Source organism: Microplitis demolitor, chromosome 7 (assembly GCF_026212275.2).
Source record: "Microplitis demolitor isolate Queensland-Clemson2020A chromosome 7, iyMicDemo2.1a, whole genome shotgun sequence".
Classification (NCBI taxonomy): Eukaryota; Metazoa; Arthropoda; class Insecta; order Hymenoptera; family Braconidae; genus Microplitis; species Microplitis demolitor.
Window position 1 is genome coordinate 22618379 of NC_068551.1, and position 24844 is coordinate 22643222.

A 24844-nucleotide genomic window follows, 5' to 3' on the forward strand; every position below is an offset into this window, starting at 1 on the left:
TTTTATATGTTACCCTGTATTCGATAAACTGTAGTTCATACACAACTAAAAATATTAAATTTAATATTTTCAATGATTTATTGTACTTTCGTTATGAGGTATAAAAAAGTCACTAAAAATTTTGTTTTCATAATCGAGCTGCTTTTACAATAATAATAACAATAGTGACACATTTTATTAATTTGACACATATCATTAAAAATTTTTTAATTATTACATTTACGCGGTGATGAAAATAAGTTTTTCACTATTTTTAATTATTTTATTATTCAATATGAAATTATACATATTTATTTATACTCACGACGGAATATATATATATATATATATATATAGTTTTTTTTTCTTATTAACATAGTGATGTGGAAAAAATATTTTTCATATTGATTATTATAAATTAAATAATAGTAATGACAAAACTATATATTTATAGATAATTTAAAGAATTATCTATAAAAGAAATATATATCGTACATTTTCCACATGTTTACGAGTTTATCATGTAAATAAATAATAATTTTAAAAATATATTTATAAAAATGAGATGATGAAAATGTGCAGAATTAATTTATACACCTACCTTATTAATTGAATGGTAGACCATAATGTTGATTTGCTAATTAATTAATAATTATTTGTATTGATTTATTTATTATTTATTATTTATTATTTTTTTTTTTTTTTCTATTTATTTAAGTATTTGGACTTTATTCTCATTAACAGAAACTAACCGTTGTCGTCTGGGTGGTGATGGTGGTGGTGACCAACAAGAATCCGATAATCAAGGAGATCAAGAGTATCGAGACATTGGACTGAGCAAACCCACCTAGAATCACAAATAGTACGATCAATTACTTAGTTATCTCGGCAATTTTATGTACAATTCTTTGTTGTTGGCAGCTTGGGATTTTATTGATCCTAGGGGAATGATGGAATAAAATAAAATAAAATAAAATAAAAACTCGGACATTGATGTTAGAATGATAAGGAAAAAAGCCAAAGAGTTGAATCAAGTGAACCGAATAAACTCATTCTCCTTTAACCTATTACACATTGAAGGTTTTACGCTCAGCAATAAGACTGCCACAAAACTTTTTATTTTTTTATTTCCTCTCCTGTGGGAAATATATTTCCCTGTTCTTGACTATACGACAACTCTCTTTATCTCTCTATTTCTCTATCTCTTTCGCGTTTAGTTATTGTTTAGTTTTTGAGTATTATACATTTGTACTGATCAAGATTATTAACTCTCTCTGAAATGATATAATGTAATAATAAATTTTAATAGATATTTTAAAGATGATTTTCGGTTGTTCTTTCATCCAACAATATCAACAAACTTTTTTTTTTAATTTACTTGGCCGATTAAAAATAAAAAAATATTATAATTTTAAATCACATCTATTGTACTACAGTACATTTTTATACTTTATAAAATAAAAGAAAATTAATATAGCGAGCAGATACTGTCCAGATGACTACCGTCTGCCTTTTTAGTCTACAACCAAGATTTATTACTTCCCTGGCTATTTTCACCTGGGACAATTTCTGTTCCCAACTTCCGGATGGGGTTAAATTTACGACATTGAGTAGTTGACAAGTGAGAAGAGTAGTAAAAATAAAAATTTAAATCTGTTGTTAATATTTTATATAAAATAATTGGTTTATTATTTTTATGTAAAATAACATTGTTATTATAACTACATGTCAAATTTCTACAAACAAATAATTCTTGAACCTGTAATTAAATACTTTTTTTTCTGGCATTTTTCAGTACTCGTAATTATATAGTTGTATAAAATTTTTAATTATAATTAATTTGAACTTTACTAAAATTTTATATGAATTACATGGACATGATTTAATAATAATAATAATAATAATATCGTATTGCTTACCATTGTATACGTATGTTTTAATAGAAGTATAATTAGCTTCTTTAATAAATAATTCACATTTAAATGTTGTAGGTAATTTAATTTGGTCCATCCACAAAGTTGCAACGGCCTCGACACTGTATCGACCATCCGTTTTATTTTTGTAATATTGCTTTTGTTTTTTTATTGGCTGACTGTAATAATGTGTTAGACATATTATAAATAATTGTGATGTAGAAAAAATAATGTAATAATATATTTTTATTGAATTATAAAAATACGCTTCATTAAATAAATAAGATTGTTTCACTTCATTTATTATCCCATTGATTCTTAAAAGTATATGTATATTTAATAATAATGCTGATAATAATATTAAAAAGAAAAATAAGAAAAAGAACAAGCAGTAAAACTTACTTGTCTTGAAAAAGCTTTATCGTAGGAAGTGGATAAAGGTCTTCAGCTAAGCACTTTGTGGTTAGTTGGGTGGAATCTTCATTTATCGTTGGATCTGATAACCGGAACACCGTTTCTGGGGCTAAAGAAAAAAAAATATTAAATTAATAAATAATATTTAAATAAAAACTATCCATGTACACTAAAAAACAATAAAACAAAATATTTAAGTAAAATAATAATATAAAGTAGATATGGAAAAAATGTAAAACTGCTTTGATAGCAAACCTACATTTGCAATTGATGTTTTATGGGTATCGTATACTATCAATCTTTAAGAGCAGTCTACTGAGAGTAGTCTTTTTTTTTCAAAAGTCAGACAAAAAAATAAAAAAAAAAAAAAAAAAAAAAAAAAAAAATCACAAAAGCATGAAAACAAATATTGTGATATACATTGAAAGGTAAAATAAAAAAAAATTTATGGAAATGCAGGCAAACTTTTATAAGTAAACTTTGTGTTTTCGATAATTGAAAAAAAAAAAAAAAAAGAACAAAAGAAAAAAAAGATTTGTTTTCATTGTTGAAATCATAAAAACGTTATTTTTATTGATAAAATGATTTTAATAATGTTTTAACGCCATAGTCAATTACTTTTTTCTATTGATTAAAACGGCATAAAAAGAAAATCAAGTGACAACAGCACGTTACAAACATGTTCTGTTTTTTTGTATAAACACACTATAGAATGATATTTTTTTTTGTTTATCTTTTCGTAACTAATGTATATTCCAGCAATTTCAATTTATTTGTTTTTTTTATCCCTTTTGTTTTTAATTAAAACAACTAGATTATTATTTTTATTCATTTATTATATAAAGTGTGGAAAAAAATATACACTATAATGTATTTAATTTTATCGTCAGACTAAATTCGATTTCTACTACTCGTCGACAGTGAATGTAAGATTTACAGAGCATCAGTAACTCTGATTTGGCTCTTTTATTATATTACTCAGTTATGTTAAAGTTATCCTCGAATATAAATGAAATCCATTATGTTGCAATGGAAAAATAGTATTTAATAAAAATTACACTCACAATAAACTAACATATCTTCGGAAGCATCTGTTTCATCCTCTTGAGTTGATATACTACATCTTATTTTACCAGAAAGTTCATGACTTGGCCTGACAAGTTTAACCGCTCTATACATTGTATTTGGATCATTGCTGGCTTTATATGTCGCATCGATAAATTTGAAAAATTCATCGGATCCCTTGGGCGTTGAGTTATGAATCCATTGATATAGAAGCTCCTGGTCGACATACCATTTGACAACGAGTGCAGCTGTTGTCGATGATTCCAAATCATATTTACAGTCAAGAATCGTTGGTTCTTCTGTACCAGCTCTAACCACTCGCGGAATTTCAACAGATGTTATTTTTACTGGCTCTACTTCTAAAATCATTCAATATAAAAAACAAATATATATCTATATCTATATATATATATACATTTTTATATTATGATTAAGTTTTCAAGTAACCGCAAATCTAAATTTATTTTAATTATCGAATATTAATAAATTTATTTGTAACATCTTATTATTGAACATATAAAGCGTAATAAAATGGTATAATTTTTTTTTATGAATTTTCTAAGTATTTGTTTATAGTTAAATACAAACATTTGGATTTTAAATAAAGTGAAGAGTTAAGCACGCTGAAGCCAAGTTCGAACAGTATAAAGTAACTTTTAATTTCATCAATAATAATAAACCATTGTAAATAGCTCATTATAAAATTTATTAAATTAAAAAATATTTATATATAAAAATTAATTTTCACGATACCTATTTCATTAAATAAAATTTTTATTTTATTGTAAATGTCTAATAAAATATATATAATATTTATTATTATTTAAAAGAATTTATATGATAAATGAGTTTATATCAGTGTACCAGCTGGTTACATGATCGTCATTTGTGAGTATGCAGGTACTATTACTGCTTGGATCAATACGGAATTAAGCTATTACATTCTTTTTGCACTTGGAGGGATATCGTGACCCCCATAACATGTTGACGTGTCATTTTTGCATGCATACTGTTTAATATAATCTGCATACACATGCACACCACACAACGGTAATAGTAATAATAATAATAATAATAATAATAATAATAATAATAATAATAACAACAACAACGACGTGATTTTTTTCTTTGTTACAAACGGAATTATTTTTCATTAAAAAATTTGACGTGTAATATAAAATACAATAGAATTATAGAAAATTAAATACTCAACAATAAATTTTTGTATCTTTTATAGCTATAAATCAACATGACGACATAGTTTCTTTATTCTTCTATCTTTTATTTTATAATATTTGAAACATGAAATGTGGAAAAAATGAGAAAAAAAAAATTAAATAAGAACATTATATAACACATAAGCTTTGAATTCAGTCATCGTTCTTCTTTTATTTGATTTTAAAAATTCTTTGTGCGTACGTGAAATACTTGACATCAAAGGTAAAAAAGTAAAGAACTTTGAAGGTGCACGTGTACAACCAAAGGCTTATCGTCTCCAGTTGTTGCCGACCCTCGACAATCTCAAGTGCGCTGCGGCCCGCCGGCATTCAATGTATACGCAAAAATGTATATACGAGAATGCAAGTGTAAAGGCGAAAGTATACCAGGACGTGTGGCATAAAAACCTCTAAGCCATTTTTTTTCTGTTATTTACTTTTTTTTTTTTTTTTTTTTTTTTTTTTATCATTTACTTTACTTTCTTTATTCTTTTTTCACTCTCTCTTATTATTATTATTATGATTTTTTTTTTTTTAATAAAACCACTAGAGCAGCGCTTTCTTGTGCAGTAATGAAAATTATGGGCTGGTGAATCGTACGTGGTATTCGTCTGATGTGTGAATTTTCTACGCGCTGCCTCAAGTGCGAAAGGGGTTGCAGAGAAACCGACCGACGAGTCAAAGTAATGGAAAAAAAAAAAAAAAAAAAAAAAAAAAAAAAAAAAAAGTAAGTAAATAAATAAATAAAATTATGGATAAATATACTGGTTATAAAAGAGTCAACACCAGTAGTTAGCGGTAGCATTGCGTGTGAAAGCGCTAATGCAACCTCCTTGAAGTGCTTTCAAAAGTTTTTCCACTACTACTTTTAATACGACTTATTACTCATTAGAGATGTGGTGTTTAATATTTTCACCAAAGTCCTGTGTATGCTGATTATTTGATTTTTCTTTTCGGTTCAATTTAATTAAAAAGACTTTAATTTCATAATACTTTTTTATTGCAATATAAAAAGAAAAATTTACTATGATTTAATATATTTATTTTATAAGTTCATAGAGTTATTAATCCCTGTGATGACAAATTAAAATAAAAATTACGAATTACAAAACTAATCTGATTTAAAAATGAAAATAGTAAAATTTATAATGCTCATGTAGTTAACTAAATAAGAATATATGAAAATACAATGGGGAAGAAGCCATTGTTGATCGGGTTATAAAGGTGAAAGACTATACAAAAAAAAAGTTTAAAACGGGTTTCCCCTTTTTTCGTTGTATTTAACAAAAGGTATAGATTTACATAAAACAAATGGTAGATTGAGCAAATATATACGGCCTCTTCTTATTGCATATCATGGATACTATAATAGGAAGATACGAAATTCAATTCAATGGGATTTTAAAAAAAGATAACTAAAATAATTATCACTTTATTTTTGTATTACAAAAAGATTAATTCTTAATAATATAAACTATTACTGGACAGAATATATATTTAAAAAAAAAATATAAATGTACCATTAATATATTTACTGAATAAAAGATATATGCATATACAGATACATATACACATGTATATACGATGATGAGAAACTCACTTCCGTTCCCTATCCGTTTGCCGTTATCCGTTAGCCGTTAAACTACCCGGTCAATGGGATCAAATACTCAATCACAAGCTCAAATCTGCTGGCATCCAATAACCAGCCTTATTCGAATGGATGCACATTCAAATTGCTGCTTACCTCTTTCTCAATATATTCATTCAATATAAAAATAACAAAAAAAAAAAAAATTTTTTTTAATATCTGTTGAATTATTATCACCTTAATATTTTTATTTTTCACAATACTATCGATTAGTTTATTTATTTAACTGAAACAGTTTTAATCAACAAGTTAACTTGATTTTTTTTTCTTTTTTTTTTTTTTTTTTTTTTTTATTGTACCCGCATTTTAAAAAAAGATTCAATTCATTAGAATTTAAACACAAAAATAAAATATTTTATTTATTATTACTTATACATAAACTTGGACTAAAGTATATATAATAGATAAATATTGACTTGATAAAGTTAGCTCACCACGAAATATATAACGTTTGAAACCAAGAGTATCAAAGTAAAAGTATGATAAGTAATACTCACGATCCCGGAGTAACTTTTAAGAAAACACGATTTTACTAAGTCAACTCATACTCTATACACTTGGATATTATGCATTATTCGAGAGTTGACTAAAAAATTAAAAATCTTGTAAAACTTATTTTCATCCGACTAAAAATATTAGTATTTATAAATATTTTAAATACATAATTAGTTTTGGCTAAACAATTTCTATTATTATTTTATAATTTTATGTCACTTACTTTTAATTAGTAGTAAACTAGCAATAAGAACAAGTAGAGAAAAATAAAATGACCACTGGTTATCCATTACCACTCACTGATATTAACTTTTAATTATAGAGCAATCAATAACACTTATAAACTTAATAAATTTTTATAATTTTATTACAACTACATTACTATATTTAAATAATAAATCATTTATTTTTATTAATAACATAATTATTTTTTAATTAAATTAGTAATTCATCATTTTCTATTTAATAATTTTGTTTATATTTAAAATTAATCATTCGATGATAGATGTATATTTAAAATTATTGTTAGAACCATTAATTAAACATTTTATCACTAAAATATTATTATAAATATTACAATTTTAAATATATTGATTTGAATTAAATGTAAAATTATTAATAATAAATAAACGTTGAACTTGGTTTAATAGAATCCGAATATGTATTAAACAGTACGTGCTCACAGAATGGAACGCAAGCAACTACTAGTGGTACTGATAACTACTAGGACGAGCAATGCAAGTTGGCCAAACAAATTGGGAATTCAGGAGTTTGCGCGAAATTTCTGAGCTTGCGCGAGAGCTTTAAACCAGTTTAGATAATCCAGTGTCCATGATTTTATTTCATTCTGATGACCACATTTTTATAAATTTTCATGATGTATCGAACAATAAGGAATATAGATAAAAGCATATAACTTTTAAAAATTTTTTTTATAAATACCTCTTATAAAATTTATTTACCTTATTATTTTATTATACATATAATTAGGTAAAAATTTATTATTCAGTTATTATTAAATATTTATCAACAAATTTATTTTTAATAATTTAATAATTATTGATCAGGATTAAAATGTATAAAGAAAAAATATTCAATTAGATTTACAAAATTAATCATTAATACTAAAATTTAATCATAAATTTCTTTTTTTCTATTTGCATGTAAATTTTTTTTATTCTTATTGATAATGAATGTTGTGCTACTAGACAAGTTTAATAAATAAGTGGCATTGTAAAAGTAAACAGTATTTAAATTTCATCAATTTATAAACTCAAATATATATTAATTTTAATAATTCTTTTAACTGATCTTGAATCTTTTTTATGATAATTCTAAAGAATCTTATTGGATAAATAAAAACAATTGTTTTATTACAGATTTCGATTTGTATTATATATACACTATATTTTTATACTTATTTGTACATAACAAGTTATACAAGACTAGGTTGATTTTTCATTTTTTTTTAATCACATTTTAAAAATACACGTTTTGAATTATTGTGAGATTTAATATGTTTGATTGATTTTCCAAAAACTATTATTGTAAATACTTAGATATTGTTTTAGTTAAAAAATTTTTCCGTGTAAATTTGTTGCTTGTATTAAAATTTTAAAAGAAAACAATATTAAAGGATCATATTGAAGTTTTACAGTTTTTTACTGCAATCGCCTGAGCTTAAATACGTCATTATAAATGATGAGTACGTGATTCATTAATCGATTTAATTGAATGATGACTCTCAATATAATCCAAGCGCATTTCAGTTTTTTTTTTATTAATAATAATAATTATTATTCAATTTAAAGTTTCATCATATTATTGAATCATACACTGTCGTGTATGGCAAATTATAACGACAATTATAATATTTGATTAATTATTGTAGATGTGTATGTGTGTTTGTATGTTATTGCTAAGTATAATTAATATTTACATTCGATAATTAAATCTTCTATAAGTTATTCATGAATAATTAATAGTTATTAAAATCCTAAACTAATATTTCTTTGGTAAAATTCCTTTTTTAAAGATTTTACAGGCTTCTAATTTATCGTTTTCTCTTTTTTTTTTTTTTTACATTTGGTAATAAATATAGATTTTTTTTTTTGGTTTTTAACTTTGATTTTAAAAAATATTTAGCGTATTTGAAATGAATCGTTCAATCGATTCAAAAAATAGTTTATTATTTTTTCAGCATCCAAGTGGTGAACAATTATCCAGGGTGAGATGTCATTTTTATGAATCCTTTTAATTGAATCTAAAATTTAATAAAATAGTTAAAATAATATCGCTTAAAATTTAATAGTAATTTTTATATGACGATGATAAATATGAAAGAAATCATCGGCTCGTTAGACATAAATATTTCTACATCGTAGTAGTATTTAAAAACTTACTGTTTAAATAATATTTTATAAAAATAAAATGTTTTATTGAAAAATGTAATTTTTAATAACTTTCATTTATTGTATAGCAATTAATATATCTAAATACTGATATATATTGTTATGCATTCGCATGTATATATTTTTTTATTTTTCATATAATTTAAAGTTTATATATATATATATATATAGAGAGAGAGGGCTTTACGGTAAAGTATCATCGTATAACATAACAGTTTCGCACCATAGCCGAATCAAATGAAGATTAGCGACAATTGCAGGGATCATACACACGCCTGCGAAATCCCACCTAACGATACGTTTGTTCATTATTTTTTACTTTACAAATATTTGTAACATCAAAATATATTTTTACCAATTTTTTTTTTTTTTTTTTTTCTAGACTAAGTAATATAAAATAACAAATATTTATTTATTAAATAATTAGAAAATTCCATCAATTTGAAAGTAAAATGAACATGGCTAATTTTATTTTTTTTTTCTTGCAAAATTACAATTTTGAATATAATAAAAAACAAAACTTACCTAAAAAAAATGAGTATCAGTGGTAACAGATGTTCGTAAATAAAGTAATAAAAACGAGAGTTAGACTCAGCAAAGGTTTTGAAGCAGTACCTGAAACAAAAAATTAAAAATATTAACGCATTAGTAAAATAATTAAGTCAACAGTATAACTATAATAACAATAATAATATAAAGATTGCTCTAGATGATAAAGGTGTAATAGTAGAGATTATAATGTAATAAAGAAGATATATATTTATATATAGACATATAATTATAGAGTTTTTACGTGATTGGCATATAAGTAAAAGATAGTAACAAATAAGTCTGTAATGGTGAATAAATCGACCCCTATTAATCGATAAACTAGACAGAATAAGAGATGAGAATCAAAAGTATATGAATGCATATATAGATGTAAAAGTGAAAGGTAGAATATATACGGAGCTGAGGCACGAACGGAAGTAGTTTGGTTCTCGCTGACGATTTACCATTTACGAATACATTTAAGTACGAGAGTCGCGATGGGATAAAGGGTTGGTTAGTTCGTTGGTTGGGTTTTCGAATAGAGTTTGAGGATTTTGGAGGGTGGGAAAATGGAGGATGAACAGGCCTGCCGGATGGTAGGCGAGCTAGCAGATAAAATTTAACGGGCCGCGTACTACTCGGTTGAATTGATGGGGCCGCCAAACGGTGAAACTATCGGAATGATGATGATGCTGTGGAATAATGGACGCAGATGTCCATATACGTGTACGCAGCCCACAAATTGTACTATATACTCTTTAACCATATACATATAAATATAATACTATAACATCGATTATAAACAATTACTAGTGTCAATATTACTATCGCTGTGTACTCTTGATATTATATTATATTCTAAACTTTTTTTTTTATGCAAATTATTGTGACTGATTTTAAAAATTTTTCATTAAGTTTAAATGCAAATACGATTAAGAAAGAATGAAAGAGAGAGCGAGAGAGGAAAAGAAAAAGAAAAATAGTTAAAATGACTTGACACCTTCACCTCCTTTTTAATGTTTTTACATTGTTGAATAAGCTTACATTATTCATGGCATTTTATTATTACGCCGACTCGATCGACTTTACGATTATATTCGTATATGGAAAAGTTTAAACTGAAAAGCGATAAATCATAACTGTTGTATATTTATGAGTAGAATGAAGCTTTTTTATGAGTTGAAAGGAGAAATAAAGTATATTCAAAATGTTGCGTGATGATGAATGATATCTTTGTTTACTACAATTGCACCAGTTTTTTTTATTTTTTTTTTTTTAACATGCGTAAATTATTAATACAGTCACAGATTTTGAATTATAAATTTTTTTTTTTTCAATACTGAAATTAAATAATATACTTAAGTACGAGAAAACTTTTTTTATATTATTTATCCTTAAAAAAAAAAAAACTGTGTTTTTTATCACTTTTGAAGCAAAGTATGCTTTGCTAACTTGTCGACATAATTTGTGCCGGTGGATATAATAATATCAGATGGTTTTCGATAACCACAATGAAACTAACTTTTGTTAAATAGTGCGCAAGGACCATTATTTTAGATAGTTTCTTTCCAATACTTAAGTATTTGTTCAAATTACAAATCGTTAAATTATCTACTGTCTAATGATATTCCTTTATCTTAAAATCATATATATTTGAATTCAATACTGAATGAGTACTAGTACTATATTACTTTTTTTAGTGATTAATCAATTGATAGTAAAGTGAATTTTTTATTTTTTTAACTTTTTAATTTTATATTAAATTAAATAGAATATAATAAAGTGAGCAATTATTTTTTATGCTTTAGAAAAAAAAGTTTGTTTGATAATATTTCGATAAAGTATCCACGTGTATATTTTATATTATTTGGATTTTTTATTGAATAACAAATTAAATGAATGAATCTAAAGATGGATGCATAGATTGTTTAGTGAATATATTCCACAGGATACCACCAGCATTCTACAGTTTATTTATCCAATTGTTGAAAGCTTCATAAGTATTAAATATCTCAGATCATCCACAGCAAAAGCAGTAGCACTACTAGCAATAACAATCATAATAGTAATAGTGGTAGTAGTAGCAGTAGTAGTAAAATTTGGATGGATAATGGCAAAAGGAAATACTGAAAGCACTATAGCTCGTGAGAAACACGTGGCTTGCTAGCTGGCTTCTGTCTCTCTATATAATGTAGCACTTGTGTAAATGAATTAGTCGGCTGGAATTGTGCCGCAATGAACGCAAACTTCACCACTCTACTCTCATCATCCTCTTTTTAATTTAAACTATTCAACTATAATATATTTATCTCTCTTTCACTCTATCTCTCTGTCTGTTATTGTACTACCATTATAAATTCAAACGTGATACTAACACTTGACAGCTAGATGACGAAAGCTAATAAAGGAAAAAGAGTTAAAGTGAAAAAGAGAGAGTCACTAAAGTTATCGATTACGAATTAATGAGAGAAGGTATGAAAATACTGATGTTAGTCAAGTATCTTAATTGTACCACCACCTTATAACTCACCATACTAACACAACTCAACTACTAAATGAACAAAGAGAAACTACGGGTTGAAAAGCTTTGACCGCAATTATATTCAGTCACGTTCACCACAAATTAATCTTCAAAGCACCTTTATTTCTTTTTTTATATTTTAATCATTTTGATTTCCTACTCATCATTATAAATTAACATTTCATTTAAAAAAAAAAAAAAAAAATTTTTAATAATTATAATAACAATAAAAATAATTAACAAGTCAAAAAAAAAAATAAAATAAAATAAAATATTTAGGATTATAAAATGGCACTATTGAAAGATATTTTTCATTCGAATTTCTAGAGTTTAGCTAAAAAAAATGCATTAAAAGTAAATAAAAAGATTACTTAGAAATTGGCAAACGTGCTTTGAAATAAAAAATAATTCAAACAAAGTTAAATGAAAAAAAAAAGTTAAGTAACGACAAAAAAAAAGAAAACAGAAAATAGGAAGAAGAGAGTTGAGAAAACGGAAGGAAAAGTGGAAAATGTAGAGTGAGAATAGTGCGGGAAAATCGCAAAAGGAAACAAGGCATCCTTCCTGATGTAAAGGGAGAGAAGGGAAGGGAGGTGCGGTGAGAGAAGAAATACGGCACGGCAATTTACTCACGAGTCATCTACCCTTGGGAAAACGCAAAAAGGGTATAAGAAACTTATTCTATCTACTTTAATATACTACTGGCATTGAACGAAATGACGACGGTAAGAATATATATATAATAAGAAAAGAGAAAAGATAAGGTAACACATTATAAGTACATATTTCAAATACGCATTTAATTTAATTATTTTTTCCCTATTTTAATGAAAATCTATTTAATGATGAAAATTATTACAAGAAATTATTAACTAGCTAACGCATTTTTATATTACAACAGTAAAATATGCACTCGAATTGGTCATGACTGCGGTCGTTTTACTACTTACCAGTAACCCAAGGAACACCGTGACTTGAACGTAACCCTTCTACACATGACGAAATAAAAATTGCGTATCCTCTAGCCATTGGCCTTCGATGTACTATAGTACTTACGTAGATATGCGCATCTATCGCTTGATGTCATGTGTGGAAGGGTTACGTTCAAGTCACGGTGTTCCCTGGGTTACTGGTAAGTAGTAAAACGACCGCTGTCATGACCAATTTGAGTGCGTATTTTACTGCCGAAATGCAGAAATGCGTTAGCTAGTATATCAAAATGAGATATCACACTGGAGATTTAAACTTTAATTTATAGCAAAATAATTTATTATTATGTATACACCGTTGAGGATACTTGTACTTAATTCTTTACTGTCTTTATTTAAGCTACCAATTAATTATTTCTTAAGCATCCTATAATTCAATTTAAATAATAACGAATAATAAAGTTTATTAACTTATTATTTAACAAAAAAATTAAAAAGTTCATTTTTTATTTTATTATTATTATTTTTTTTTTTTTTTTTTTTTTTTGTATAATGCTTCAGCAAAACCACTACATTACAGTTCGCTTTAGTAATGCACCCAACACCCTAACAAGTTTTCACCACAATTTTGGTAAAGTCACTTTACTCATCCAGCTTGGGGTGTGTTAGTATAACACCATCTCTTATACCATATATTCACGTGCCCCACATTTATAAACTTAATATTCACGTGAATATATATATATATATATATATATATATATTCTCAGGGTTAAATCAAGAGAGAGAAAGCGGAGCTACTCGATCTTATTTCAACTCATCAGATGGCATTACCATGCCAGACTAATAAATAACAACCAAAGTTGGGCATGTGTTAATACGGCCTTATATCACCAGTAGGTTGTTGGTAGTATTGCTGTTGCTGTTGCTGCTGCTACTGCTACTGCTTCTGAAGCAGCTTCCGTGGTGGAAGTGACACGAATAGTGCCTAGTTTTCTCCTAGTTCTCTCTGAAAATATACATATATAGTGCGTAGTAAGCACGGTTAACTCGAAACCTACAAAGACACCGAATCCCCTAAACAACCTGGTGGTGATGCTCTACTCTCACATGTCCTGTCTCTTTCTCTTTCTTTTAGATCTTATAGACTTAACTCTTTTTAAAGCTTCTCATGGTTTACAGATTCCCTATACTACTCATTGTATAACAACAACAACAACAACAACAACAACAACAACAACGACGACGACGACATACCTTCACCAAAATCCTGCCTACAACCACGGGAGTTTAGTTACCCATACCGGTGATATAGATTATACACTTAATTATTTATGTCTTTATTTACAATACACTAAACTTTGTTGATAGGGTTATATATAACTGCATTATACCTAGTCATCTCTATATCTATTCTAAAATCTGTAGGTATAATCATTATAAAACAATAACAGTTTTATGTCTAAATAACTATTGATAAATATTTATCATTAGCATTTAAATTAAAAAAAAAATGATTATTTAAACTCTTCAATCATTCACGAAACTTAATAATAAATCTACCGAGTCATACAATTTAAGCTTATTATAAATTATTATTTACGTAAAAGAGCTTTCAAAAATTGCAACCCACTTTTTCGCTTTAACACGCACAATATGTAATATATATCACAGCATGCTCAAGATTCTTTTTTCCTTTTTTTTTGAAAATAAAATTATTATGTCATCACTTGTAGCATGTTGCGTACTTTTGACATTTTTTATGTTACAAATAATAATGACAGCAACAATAGTTAAGTTGGAAGAAAAAAAAATTTTAATAAAATAAAACTCAGCAGCATGCAAATATTAAAATTAACGTGTAATTTTTTTATTTTTTTTTTTTTTTTACTAATTTAAAGTAGTTACGGCAATCAATGAAAATAAAAAATTAAAACACTGCAAACCGAAAAATTGTGCTGCGATAACAATGGTGGTGTTGAATCAATACTGTTGTAAATTTTTTTTTTTTATCATGTTTCACATTACGGATTGTAATAATAATAATAATAATAATAATTTATAAAAAATTAACTATACAAGACCAAAAATAAAGAGAAGAAAAAAGTCTTAAAACAAAAAAATGATAATTGAAATCTATGAGATAACAAGGTCCATTTACTGAAATTTGGTAATGTAATAGCTTGGATAGTTTATTTGTATGTATAATAATTATATAAAGGAGATAATAAAAGAGTGTGAAAGAGAGAGAGAGAGAGAGAGAGAGAGAGAGAGAGAGAGAGAGAGAAGGTAGATTACGAATAATCTTACCACCACCATTGTCAGTATCTGGTTCAGAGCTGTTTATTGCCTGGATCTCCATTTTTCTTAGTAGATTGGTTGTAACAGAAGGCGTACTGGTTGGCGTTCCTGCACAACAAAACACCACATACCGCGTCTATCAGGCTCAGGTTAAGCATTAATGTATTATTACTGTTAAGCAATTATTTGAGTAATATCAAATTCATATCATTGAGTAATGATGCTGAATTAATAAATTTATTATTCGACAAAAAACAATATTTAATCTGTAATTTATTTTATTTTAATTTGACATATAGGACAGTCAGTTTAATGCTAATTAATAAAAGCTATTAATTTTTAACAAAATTAATTACTTTATTTATTATTATTTTTTTTTAAACTTACCCCTTTGAGTAATCCATATATCATATGGTGTATATTAATTTATTTAAAAAAGTAATAATAATACTAACCAGACATGTATATTAATTCTCGTGGAATAGTATAATTGGCTGTAGGAATTGATAAACTACATTTAACGAGTGCTTCATCTGGTAAATCCTCGTTTTTTGCAACAACTTGCATCATAATATCATATTTGCTGTCATTTCGCATCGTCAAATCAGGTTTTATTGTATCATTAACAATTACATCACTGTAAATTAATAAATAACAGTATTACTATCATTATTGTTATAATTAGATAACTAAAATTATGATTAATGAAGTAATCTAAAGTAAGAAAAGTATCTTACTTGATATAAATATCCATTGTTGGCTGTGGATACAATCCCTCTGCGAAACATGTAAATTCCACTCCTTCTTTACCCTCAATAATTTTCTTCCTAGACTTTAAATCAAATTTTTCTTCTGTCGCTGAAATTCATTAAATCAATATATCTTATATAAATACATAAGTAAAAACGAAATATTAGCAAGTAGATAACTATTTATAATTAATCGTTGTGTATTTGCCTATTTTAAATAATTTTAAATAATAATATATAGTTAATAATTTATTTAGTAATTTAAAATAAGTATAAGTATATGTATATGTATTTAAACTTACAGTAAACAATCATATTTGCATCGGCAATCTGTTCATCTTGATAAGTAAATACTGCACATCTGTAGTTTCCAGTTAAATTAATTGTTGGATTATTTAATTTCATAGCCCGATACATGGTATAAGGATCATCACTGGCTTTATATCCAAGATCTATATGACTAGCACTTGGATCGGCTTGAGGTTCATTTCCATATATCCATTGATATTCGACATTATCATCATTGAAATACCATTTAACAGCTAATCCATTACTTGATATATTTTCTAAATCATAATCACAGTCTAATATAACATAGTCTGCTTCACCTTCTCTCAATAATGGCGGTACATTGATTGAATTTATTATAAGTTGATTACTTTCTGTAACAAAATTATTAATATATTGTATAGGTGAATTAAAATTAAATTTAAATAAATTCCGCAACAATTTATATGTCTAGTTTATTTGATATTCTCAATATTTTATTTCCGTATAATCCCGTATATTGGCGTATCACACAAGAGAATCTGTAAGTAGTTAAACGCTGCTCACGATGAGGTGTTGGCACTGATTAAGTTGGTCGTATGCAAATTGTTCTTTCCCTTTTCTTGTTCTCTTCTCTTTCTACGCCCACTTCTCTCAACTACTTCGTAACCACTTTCTTTATCAAGTAAAGAAAAGCTCACTTATAAATTATAAATTTTTTTAATTATTTATAAACTATCACATAATAATGATAATTGTAACAATAGTTGATTTTTAAATTGACTATTTAATTAAATATTCAAATTTCATTATTGATATAAGTTAAAAATGAATATTCATTAAAAGTATTTTTTTTTTTTCAATTGAATATAAATTATGAAAAATGATATTCTGTCATTTTAGGTCAATTTATTATCATATAAAATTTATTTTTTCACTTTTATTGTAAACCATCGTTTTATATGTATATATATATAGCTATTCAAAATTCTCTCGCCATTTCTCGTTTATCATTTAAAATAGATTTTAAGTATTAAGCCAAGCTATTATAGGTACAAATTGAATTATGTATAACTATAAATTTATATTTTTATAATAAATTATTTGTTAATTTATTATTAATATAATTATAAAATTTATAGTACGAGAAAGCAAATGATATTTATATTCTTTATAATTGATCCACTCATAATTTCAAGTGAAAAAGATATAGATAGAAATATATGGAGAAAAAAAAAAATTTAAAAGACCATAGTAACAGTAATTCAAAGTCGGAAGATGCATAAGAAGAAATGGCTGGGTAATGCATAAATTCAACATTACTCGACACCTTATAGGGGGTAGGGTGCTGTTCGACCTCTAGACTCTACGACGCCCATGTGCTTTTTACATTTATCTATATATATATATATATAATTTTTTGCTCGTCTTGCTGATACTGCTACTGTTACAACATACTATAGATAGATAGATATGTATATATATTCAAAAAGGATCGAGCTTCCAATAGCTTTCACCCACAACTCAGTCTATATTCCGCATCATGACGGGTAATATTACAGCAACATATGTTGATATGTAGTAGACATACAACTCAAGGATACTTTATATCTAGATATTTCTATAATTTACATTTTTATCCACAATTTAACCATTATAACATTATTCACCTGTCATTGTCTCGTATTTTTTTAGAAAAACGTGGCAGTATAAATCGTTATATTTACCGGAAGAAAAACTTTTTTTTTAAAATAGTTATTTGATAACGGAATAATTGACAATTTCATTATTGTTATAAAATAGATTTATTTACAAAAAAATGATACTGATAATAATACTGTAATTTAGGATATTTATTAAGCCAGTAGCACCACTCTCTAATGTTTTTTGCGGGCATTTGGAGTCATCCGCGTCAAGGTGATTAAAGTGATTAAAGTGGCTAAAATGTTTAAAATGGCTAAAATGGTTAAGGTGGCTTAGGTGGTTTAGGTGAGGCATCGTAAGGGTTAAAATTATAAGAGACTTATTGTTATAGCAATAATTTACATGGCATGAGAGAATGGCGTTACTCTTGTTAGACTTTACTCTTGCTCAGTATTAATTCAAATATTACAATATAATGTTTTCGTATATTCTGTAATAATACATGATGATAATGATGATGATAAAAAAAACTAACTAAGTGATAGTAGGTTTAATTTTTTAGCATAGCTGTGATTGCATGTTTACTGGCTCCTATCACTTGATTCGCTATTAAACTCTTAACCTATAAGGCAAATACTGGCTCATTCATTCGGAAATTAAGTTACAATGCTTTCTGGTTCAACAATGTCATCATGTATAGTGCATGTAAATAAAAATTTATTTACCATCCTTTTTTATTGAAATATTTTTACTATTTAAAACAATAATAATAATAATTGGTAAGTTAAGGAATAAAAAACTATTGAACGATAATCATAATTAATACTAAAGTTTAGATCTTTAATAAAGATTCCAGGCCAAAGTGTATCACGTAGTCACATCTAAAAGAAAATTACATGTCGTTTTAGCCCTTAAAATGAGACTATGTTAGTAATAAGATGGTACTGATTATACACTAGCCGATAAAACTGGAGAAAACTGGAGAAAACTACTATACACATTTGTACTAATATATAGCTAGCTTGTTATTATCTACACTTTTGTAACCATTTATTAAACCTAAACCAATGCTCGAGCATCTTTAGTTTTAAAAGAAGGTATCTTGGAAGCTTAAGATGATACATATACATATACCACATAGCACATAGCACAACAACTTTTTGTTATGCTTATTCCTAAAGTTAAACTACATACTTTTATATTTTTTTTTATCTCGGCAAGTAATAATTGCTATCTGCATTTGAACAAAGAAAATTTTAAATGTTGTACAACTTTTATATTTTTAAAATAAAAATAATAAAGTTGCTTTGTAATTATAATTTTAAAAATAAAAAAATCTAAATAACAAATAAATACAATAATTAAGTATTAAACTCAGTAACTAAATAAGCTTTGACAAGTGATGATGTAAATATAGTTGTCAAACTAAAGCCTCATTCAAGTAATTGCTGTATATTTTTATACATATATGTAAATATACAAAGGGTCAACATGTCGTGGGCTTCAGCTTACAACTGATCGAATACCACTTTGCGTGCTGAATAAGGTCATTAAGTATTAAAATACGACGTTTGTAGTATATATCTATATGTATATTATAATCTTTATCTATATATAAAATATACATATTTAACTTTTATCAAATAATATAGGCACCAGCCAACGGATTAATTTGCATGATTGGATATATATATATAGTTAATGACTTGATTACTTATACACTTTTATTATTTCCAAGTATAAACATAATTTACTTAACTTTATATTTACTTATTGTATTAAAATTTAAAATAAATTGTAAATTAAATACTCTTTTAGTTAAAATTAAAAAAAAAAAAAAAAAAAAGAGAAAAAATATTAAAAATAACTCTCACAGAATCTAATTTCCATTGACTCTCATTGGGGTTTTCTTTTCTTTTAGCTTGAATAGTTTTTAACACGCCTTAAAGTCACGTATGCGTCGTAAAGTTTATCGCGAGTCATGCGAACACGTTCCTTTGTCGCCACGCGTTCAGCTTTTATAATGAAAGAAGTAAATTCACTTGACAGTGGTTTTAAAATTTAAACAAGAAAATAAAATAAGAAAAAAGTAATCCGTTAAATACACTAGGCAGATAAGATTCTCAATATCCTGATTAAAATTAAATACATTATTTCAATTTAATGCTATATCATAATTTCATCTTTTTAAAATAATAATAATAATAATAATAATAATAATATAAACAATCACGTAATTAAAATTAATTAAAAATAAATTTTTGAATTATTAAAATAAGGTGACGAAATAAAAAAAAATTAATTGAATGTTTTTTCTTATTTAAATTTGTTAAAATAAAATTTTAAATATAACAGCAGTATATAGCTTGTAACTTGTTTAAAGTAAAAAAATTAAAAATTATTGGGTTTCTATCATTTAAAATAGAGTTAAGAATTATCAAAAAAAAAAATTTTATGTATGTGATAGATAGTTATGATGATAGCCATCAGTAAAACTGGTAACAACTGGCTCTCTATGGCTCTCTATAAAAAAGGAAATACCCGGAGTACTCAGACATACTGCCTATAGATGGCCGGTCACTGTAAAAGCATGTGCCCCCTGCCGTAGTTAAACTGATGAAAACCCAGGTGGGAGAGCATCCAACTGTACTTCCGGTTCCGGAGACGATAATCGCACGTGCCGTATATGCACGACTTGTTAAAGTTTCGTTGTTGTTGTTGTTATTGTATAGTTGTTGTTAATGATGACGTTGCTAATGCTACTGTTATTTTTATTTTTCATCTTTGATTTTTTTTTTTTTTTTCATGCGGATATCATAGTATTTTTATAGAATTTTTTAAAGTTAATAATCAATATTTTGTCTCAATAAATAACAAAATGGAAAAGAAAGAGGAATATATAGAGATAATATAAATTTTATTTAATAATAAAACTTAATAACAAATGTAGAATATATATTATATCTATATGATGAAGTAAAGGCGCACGCGTTTGTTGTTCACCAGAGCGGTTGAGTTCACGGTTGAGTTCGCTCGGATGCGCAGAACTCGGGTGAAACTCTCTTTCCCAACGAATTTACCAGTAGTCATATGGGAAAAACCAAAATTTCCGGCCCACATTAAAATTCAACTATACATTAGTCATAATTCAAATTTATTATCAATAATGCCATTATTTTAAAAAATAAATATATTCATACTATCCTACTTTACATTATAAAATTTTAATTTATCCATAATAATAACCACAACAACAACAATAACCCTGTGAAGGTTGTTTTATACACATACATCATGTAATATAATATGTGTTAAATGCTTTTAAAAATGATCTTTCAAATAAAAATGATATTTTATTAGAGAGTTAAATATATATATTTTTTTTACATCTATATAACTCGTAAGGTCGTATCGTAAAAAAAAAAATTGACAATTAAAATGTAACTATGGGAATTATTCAATTCGCGTTGGAGAAGATAGATATTTAAAAAAAGGCCTCAATATGCAGCTTGAAGGTTATCCGGAAACCGCAAAAACCATGATATAGGCAACGACCATATGGTGCTTCAAGTAAGGTCATTTTCAGATTCGACAAATACAACTTGTAACAGATTATTCTTTTTTTTTTTTTTTTTTTTAATTTAAAAAGAAAAGAAATAAATTTTATTTTTTCAATCACAAATGATTACTTATTATTGTTATTGTCAGTATCATTAAATATATTATTTAAAATAGCCTACAAAAGTGACATCCACCAGTTGCTAATATTATTTGCCTGTAGTGTTAGCGAGAGCAGCAGCCAGAAGCAGTAGCACTAGCAGTAGCAGCAATCAATGAATGAGAAACAATTAATTTCAATTGTACAAGTTTCCCGAGTGACCATGCTTGAAATATTTATTGAGTACGATTGAACGAATTTTTCCGCCAGTAAAAGAAAACAAAACAATATATATATATATATATATATATATATATATATATATATATATATATATATATACACTTACACAATAAATCACTTTATTTATACATCCAATGAATAGCATACAAATTTTGTTCTATTTTTTTTTTTTTTTTATGTTATATAATTAATCAATTATATTTCTTAATTATTGCACAATTAAATAAATTAATTAGAGCTGTGATTTTAGTTAAATTTTACGATAAAATAAAACGGTGCGAATATTGATTGACCTATTTTTATTGATACAATCCGATTGATAAATAGGATAATTAAATCAGTGTGAAATGCCAAAGTTGTTTTCTTTTTTTTTCATCAAAAAAACTTAATTAACATTCACAAATCGTAAGGCAAACGAATTTAAATTAAATAATTGATACAATGTATGTATAATACATTACTGAACAAGTTTTCTAACCAAGTATATATATATATATATATAAGCTTTTCATTCGGTCATCTCTTGTTTTTTTTTTTTTTATTTTGTTAATAATGTCTGTCGTTATATTAAAAATGATATTCTGAAGAGTTTAATTTTTAATTTTTGATATTGAAGTACACAGTTAGCCAGAAGTAGGAACAAGGTTGTCAATATGATAATATTTTTATAATGAAATAAATCAGATAATTTATTTTTAACTTTTTTTAAGTTTTTATGTAAATAGTAAAGCATAATATTTATATGATATAAGAGATGAATGATATATATTCAGAGAGGACCCATTAAGGTTTATTATGGTTGATGGTTATTAAATGTATATAGTGGTTACTATACACGTTGGTGCGACCTACTCCACAATTCCTAAACGTCCGTGAAAATAAATAACTATTTTAATCATAGTAATAATAATAATAATAATAATAATAATAATAATAATAAAAATATCAATTACATTTTTTTGTTCTTTAATTCATTTACACTAATACAATAATTTTTTTTTTTTTTGGTAATTATCTTGTAGTTTGAAAATTAATGATTTTAAAATTTTAGCGTGGACATGCATTTGGTTTATTGTTTTTGTTTTTTTTTTCGTTGTTATTTTAACAGAAAAATAGGTCAATTGAAAAGTTTGTATGTTTAAAATATTTGCTGTAGAGATGAGAAAATTCTAATGTAAAATAAATAGAAGTAGACTAGCAGGCATTATCATATCGTACTTTACACTGGTGCTTTAGAATCGGCCAAAAATAGCACCGAGGTCCACTCTGGGAATAATCATGACATCACAACAGCAAACTGCATTTTAAATAACGAGGCTACTGAGTTTAATATTTAAGAAATTCGCTCGCAAAGAATTTAAGAAAAATATGATGATAATGATGATAATAATAATAAAAGTTATACCATATGAATAAATTTTGATGAAACTTATTGTGTAAATTTTAAAAGATGATAAAAAAAATTAAAAGTAATTTTAACATATATAAAATTTTATATAATTGAATATGTTATTAGACAAACCTTTAATTTGAGTAATGACTACAAGGGATGTGCAAATTAATGCACAGATAGATGTCCGACTAAGGTTATTAGTTATCCAAAAGTTGTTCATACTAATTATCCTGTTTATTGCCGGCAACTAGTAAATTTACGTCAAACAAACGTAAACATGTGATAACAATAGAACTTAATTTTTTCCTTCTTTATATACAAACACTACTAAAATAACTTTATAAAAAAAAAATGATAATTTAATTGTTAATTTAAAAAAAAGTCAATAATAATGACACATAATATGATATAAATATAAATATTGTATATGTAAGTATATAGACAAGTTTAACGCGTGGTATGAAGCAAAAGCTGAACGGAACTGAACGGCACGACCCTCACTCCAGAGTCCTATAATCCGTCCTCTTTTCTCTTTCCTCTATCCTCTTTCCTCTTTCCTCAGTAACTACACACAAACTACACTTAGTACTATACAGAGTGGAGTTTTGTGGTAGTGGCCCCTTTCATCCCCTCTTTTAGTGAATATATACGAGTTTAAAATGTATACCGTCCTAGACCATCACCATCACCAATACCAACATCAACACCATCACTAGTGTTAGTTTCCTAGTCTGATAGTTTTGTAGTTTGCAAGTTCTCTAGTTTGGTTCCTTTTTGCATAGATTAACGTTTTATATTATCTTAAACGTCTTAAACTATCGCTCGGTTATTTTTTTTCTATGTTTCTTTATTTTTTTCTTTACTTTATACACTTTGTTGTAATACTTTCATTCATCCGGCTTGGTCGTCAGCACCATGTGGTATTTTAATTTATGTCGACATTGGCCACTGCACCTGCATGGCTCATGTATTTTTTACAACAATCCAGGCACAATCTTATTTTTTTTATTTTTTATCAATCATTTTATTTTATCTTTTTGATTATTTTTTTTATATAAAAATTATATAGTTTTCAATAATTTATTTAAAAATTAATATTTTTTTTTTTTATTATGCATAGTATAATGGAGTAACGTCGTTCCTCTTGGTTTATCATGCATGATTTTAACTGGTATATAAAGTATAATATTTAACTTATACATACACATTATTAGTTATTGTTGCTGCTTTTGTTATAACGTATACGTAGATACATGGGCTATTTGTATGTAACGGCTACTTTTACTGCAACAACTGACCCTACACTGGATGAATCACTCGTGTTGCAAGTTGCAAACGATACGCATTGCTGATTAAAAAAAAAATTACTAAATGAATAAATAAAAAAAAAAATCAACTTTCAATCAAGTTAAAAATATTAAACATTGTTAATTCCGCTTCATTCACCTCATTAACAGTAATATATT

The 24844-nt window shown here is 26.1% G+C and overlaps 2 protein-coding genes across 2 annotated transcripts; both read right to left on the reverse strand.

The window, feature by feature from the left end:
* Nucleotides 1-557: 557 nt before the first annotated feature.
* On the reverse strand, nucleotides 558-7054 carry LOC103571935 (uncharacterized). Its single transcript, XM_008550290.2, has 6 exons — nucleotides 6955-7054; nucleotides 3371-3730; nucleotides 2295-2415; nucleotides 1899-2071; nucleotides 732-826; nucleotides 558-616 (listed from the first exon to the last, which is right to left on the reverse strand). The coding sequence occupies exons 1-6, from the start codon at nucleotides 7019-7021 to the stop codon at nucleotides 569-571; spliced, it is 864 nt and encodes a 287-aa protein (XP_008548512.1). The 5' UTR covers nucleotides 7022-7054; the 3' UTR covers nucleotides 558-568.
* Nucleotides 7055-7930: 876 nt separating this feature from the next.
* On the reverse strand, nucleotides 7931-23897 carry LOC103571936 (uncharacterized). Its single transcript, XM_014441731.2, has 7 exons — nucleotides 23508-23897; nucleotides 16476-16835; nucleotides 16162-16282; nucleotides 15880-16061; nucleotides 15434-15532; nucleotides 9668-9757; nucleotides 7931-8994 (listed from the first exon to the last, which is right to left on the reverse strand). The coding sequence occupies exons 1-6, from the start codon at nucleotides 23596-23598 to the stop codon at nucleotides 9684-9686; spliced, it is 927 nt and encodes a 308-aa protein (XP_014297217.1). The 5' UTR covers nucleotides 23599-23897; the 3' UTR covers nucleotides 7931-8994; nucleotides 9668-9683.
* Between the last annotated feature and the right edge of the window lie 947 nt (nucleotides 23898-24844).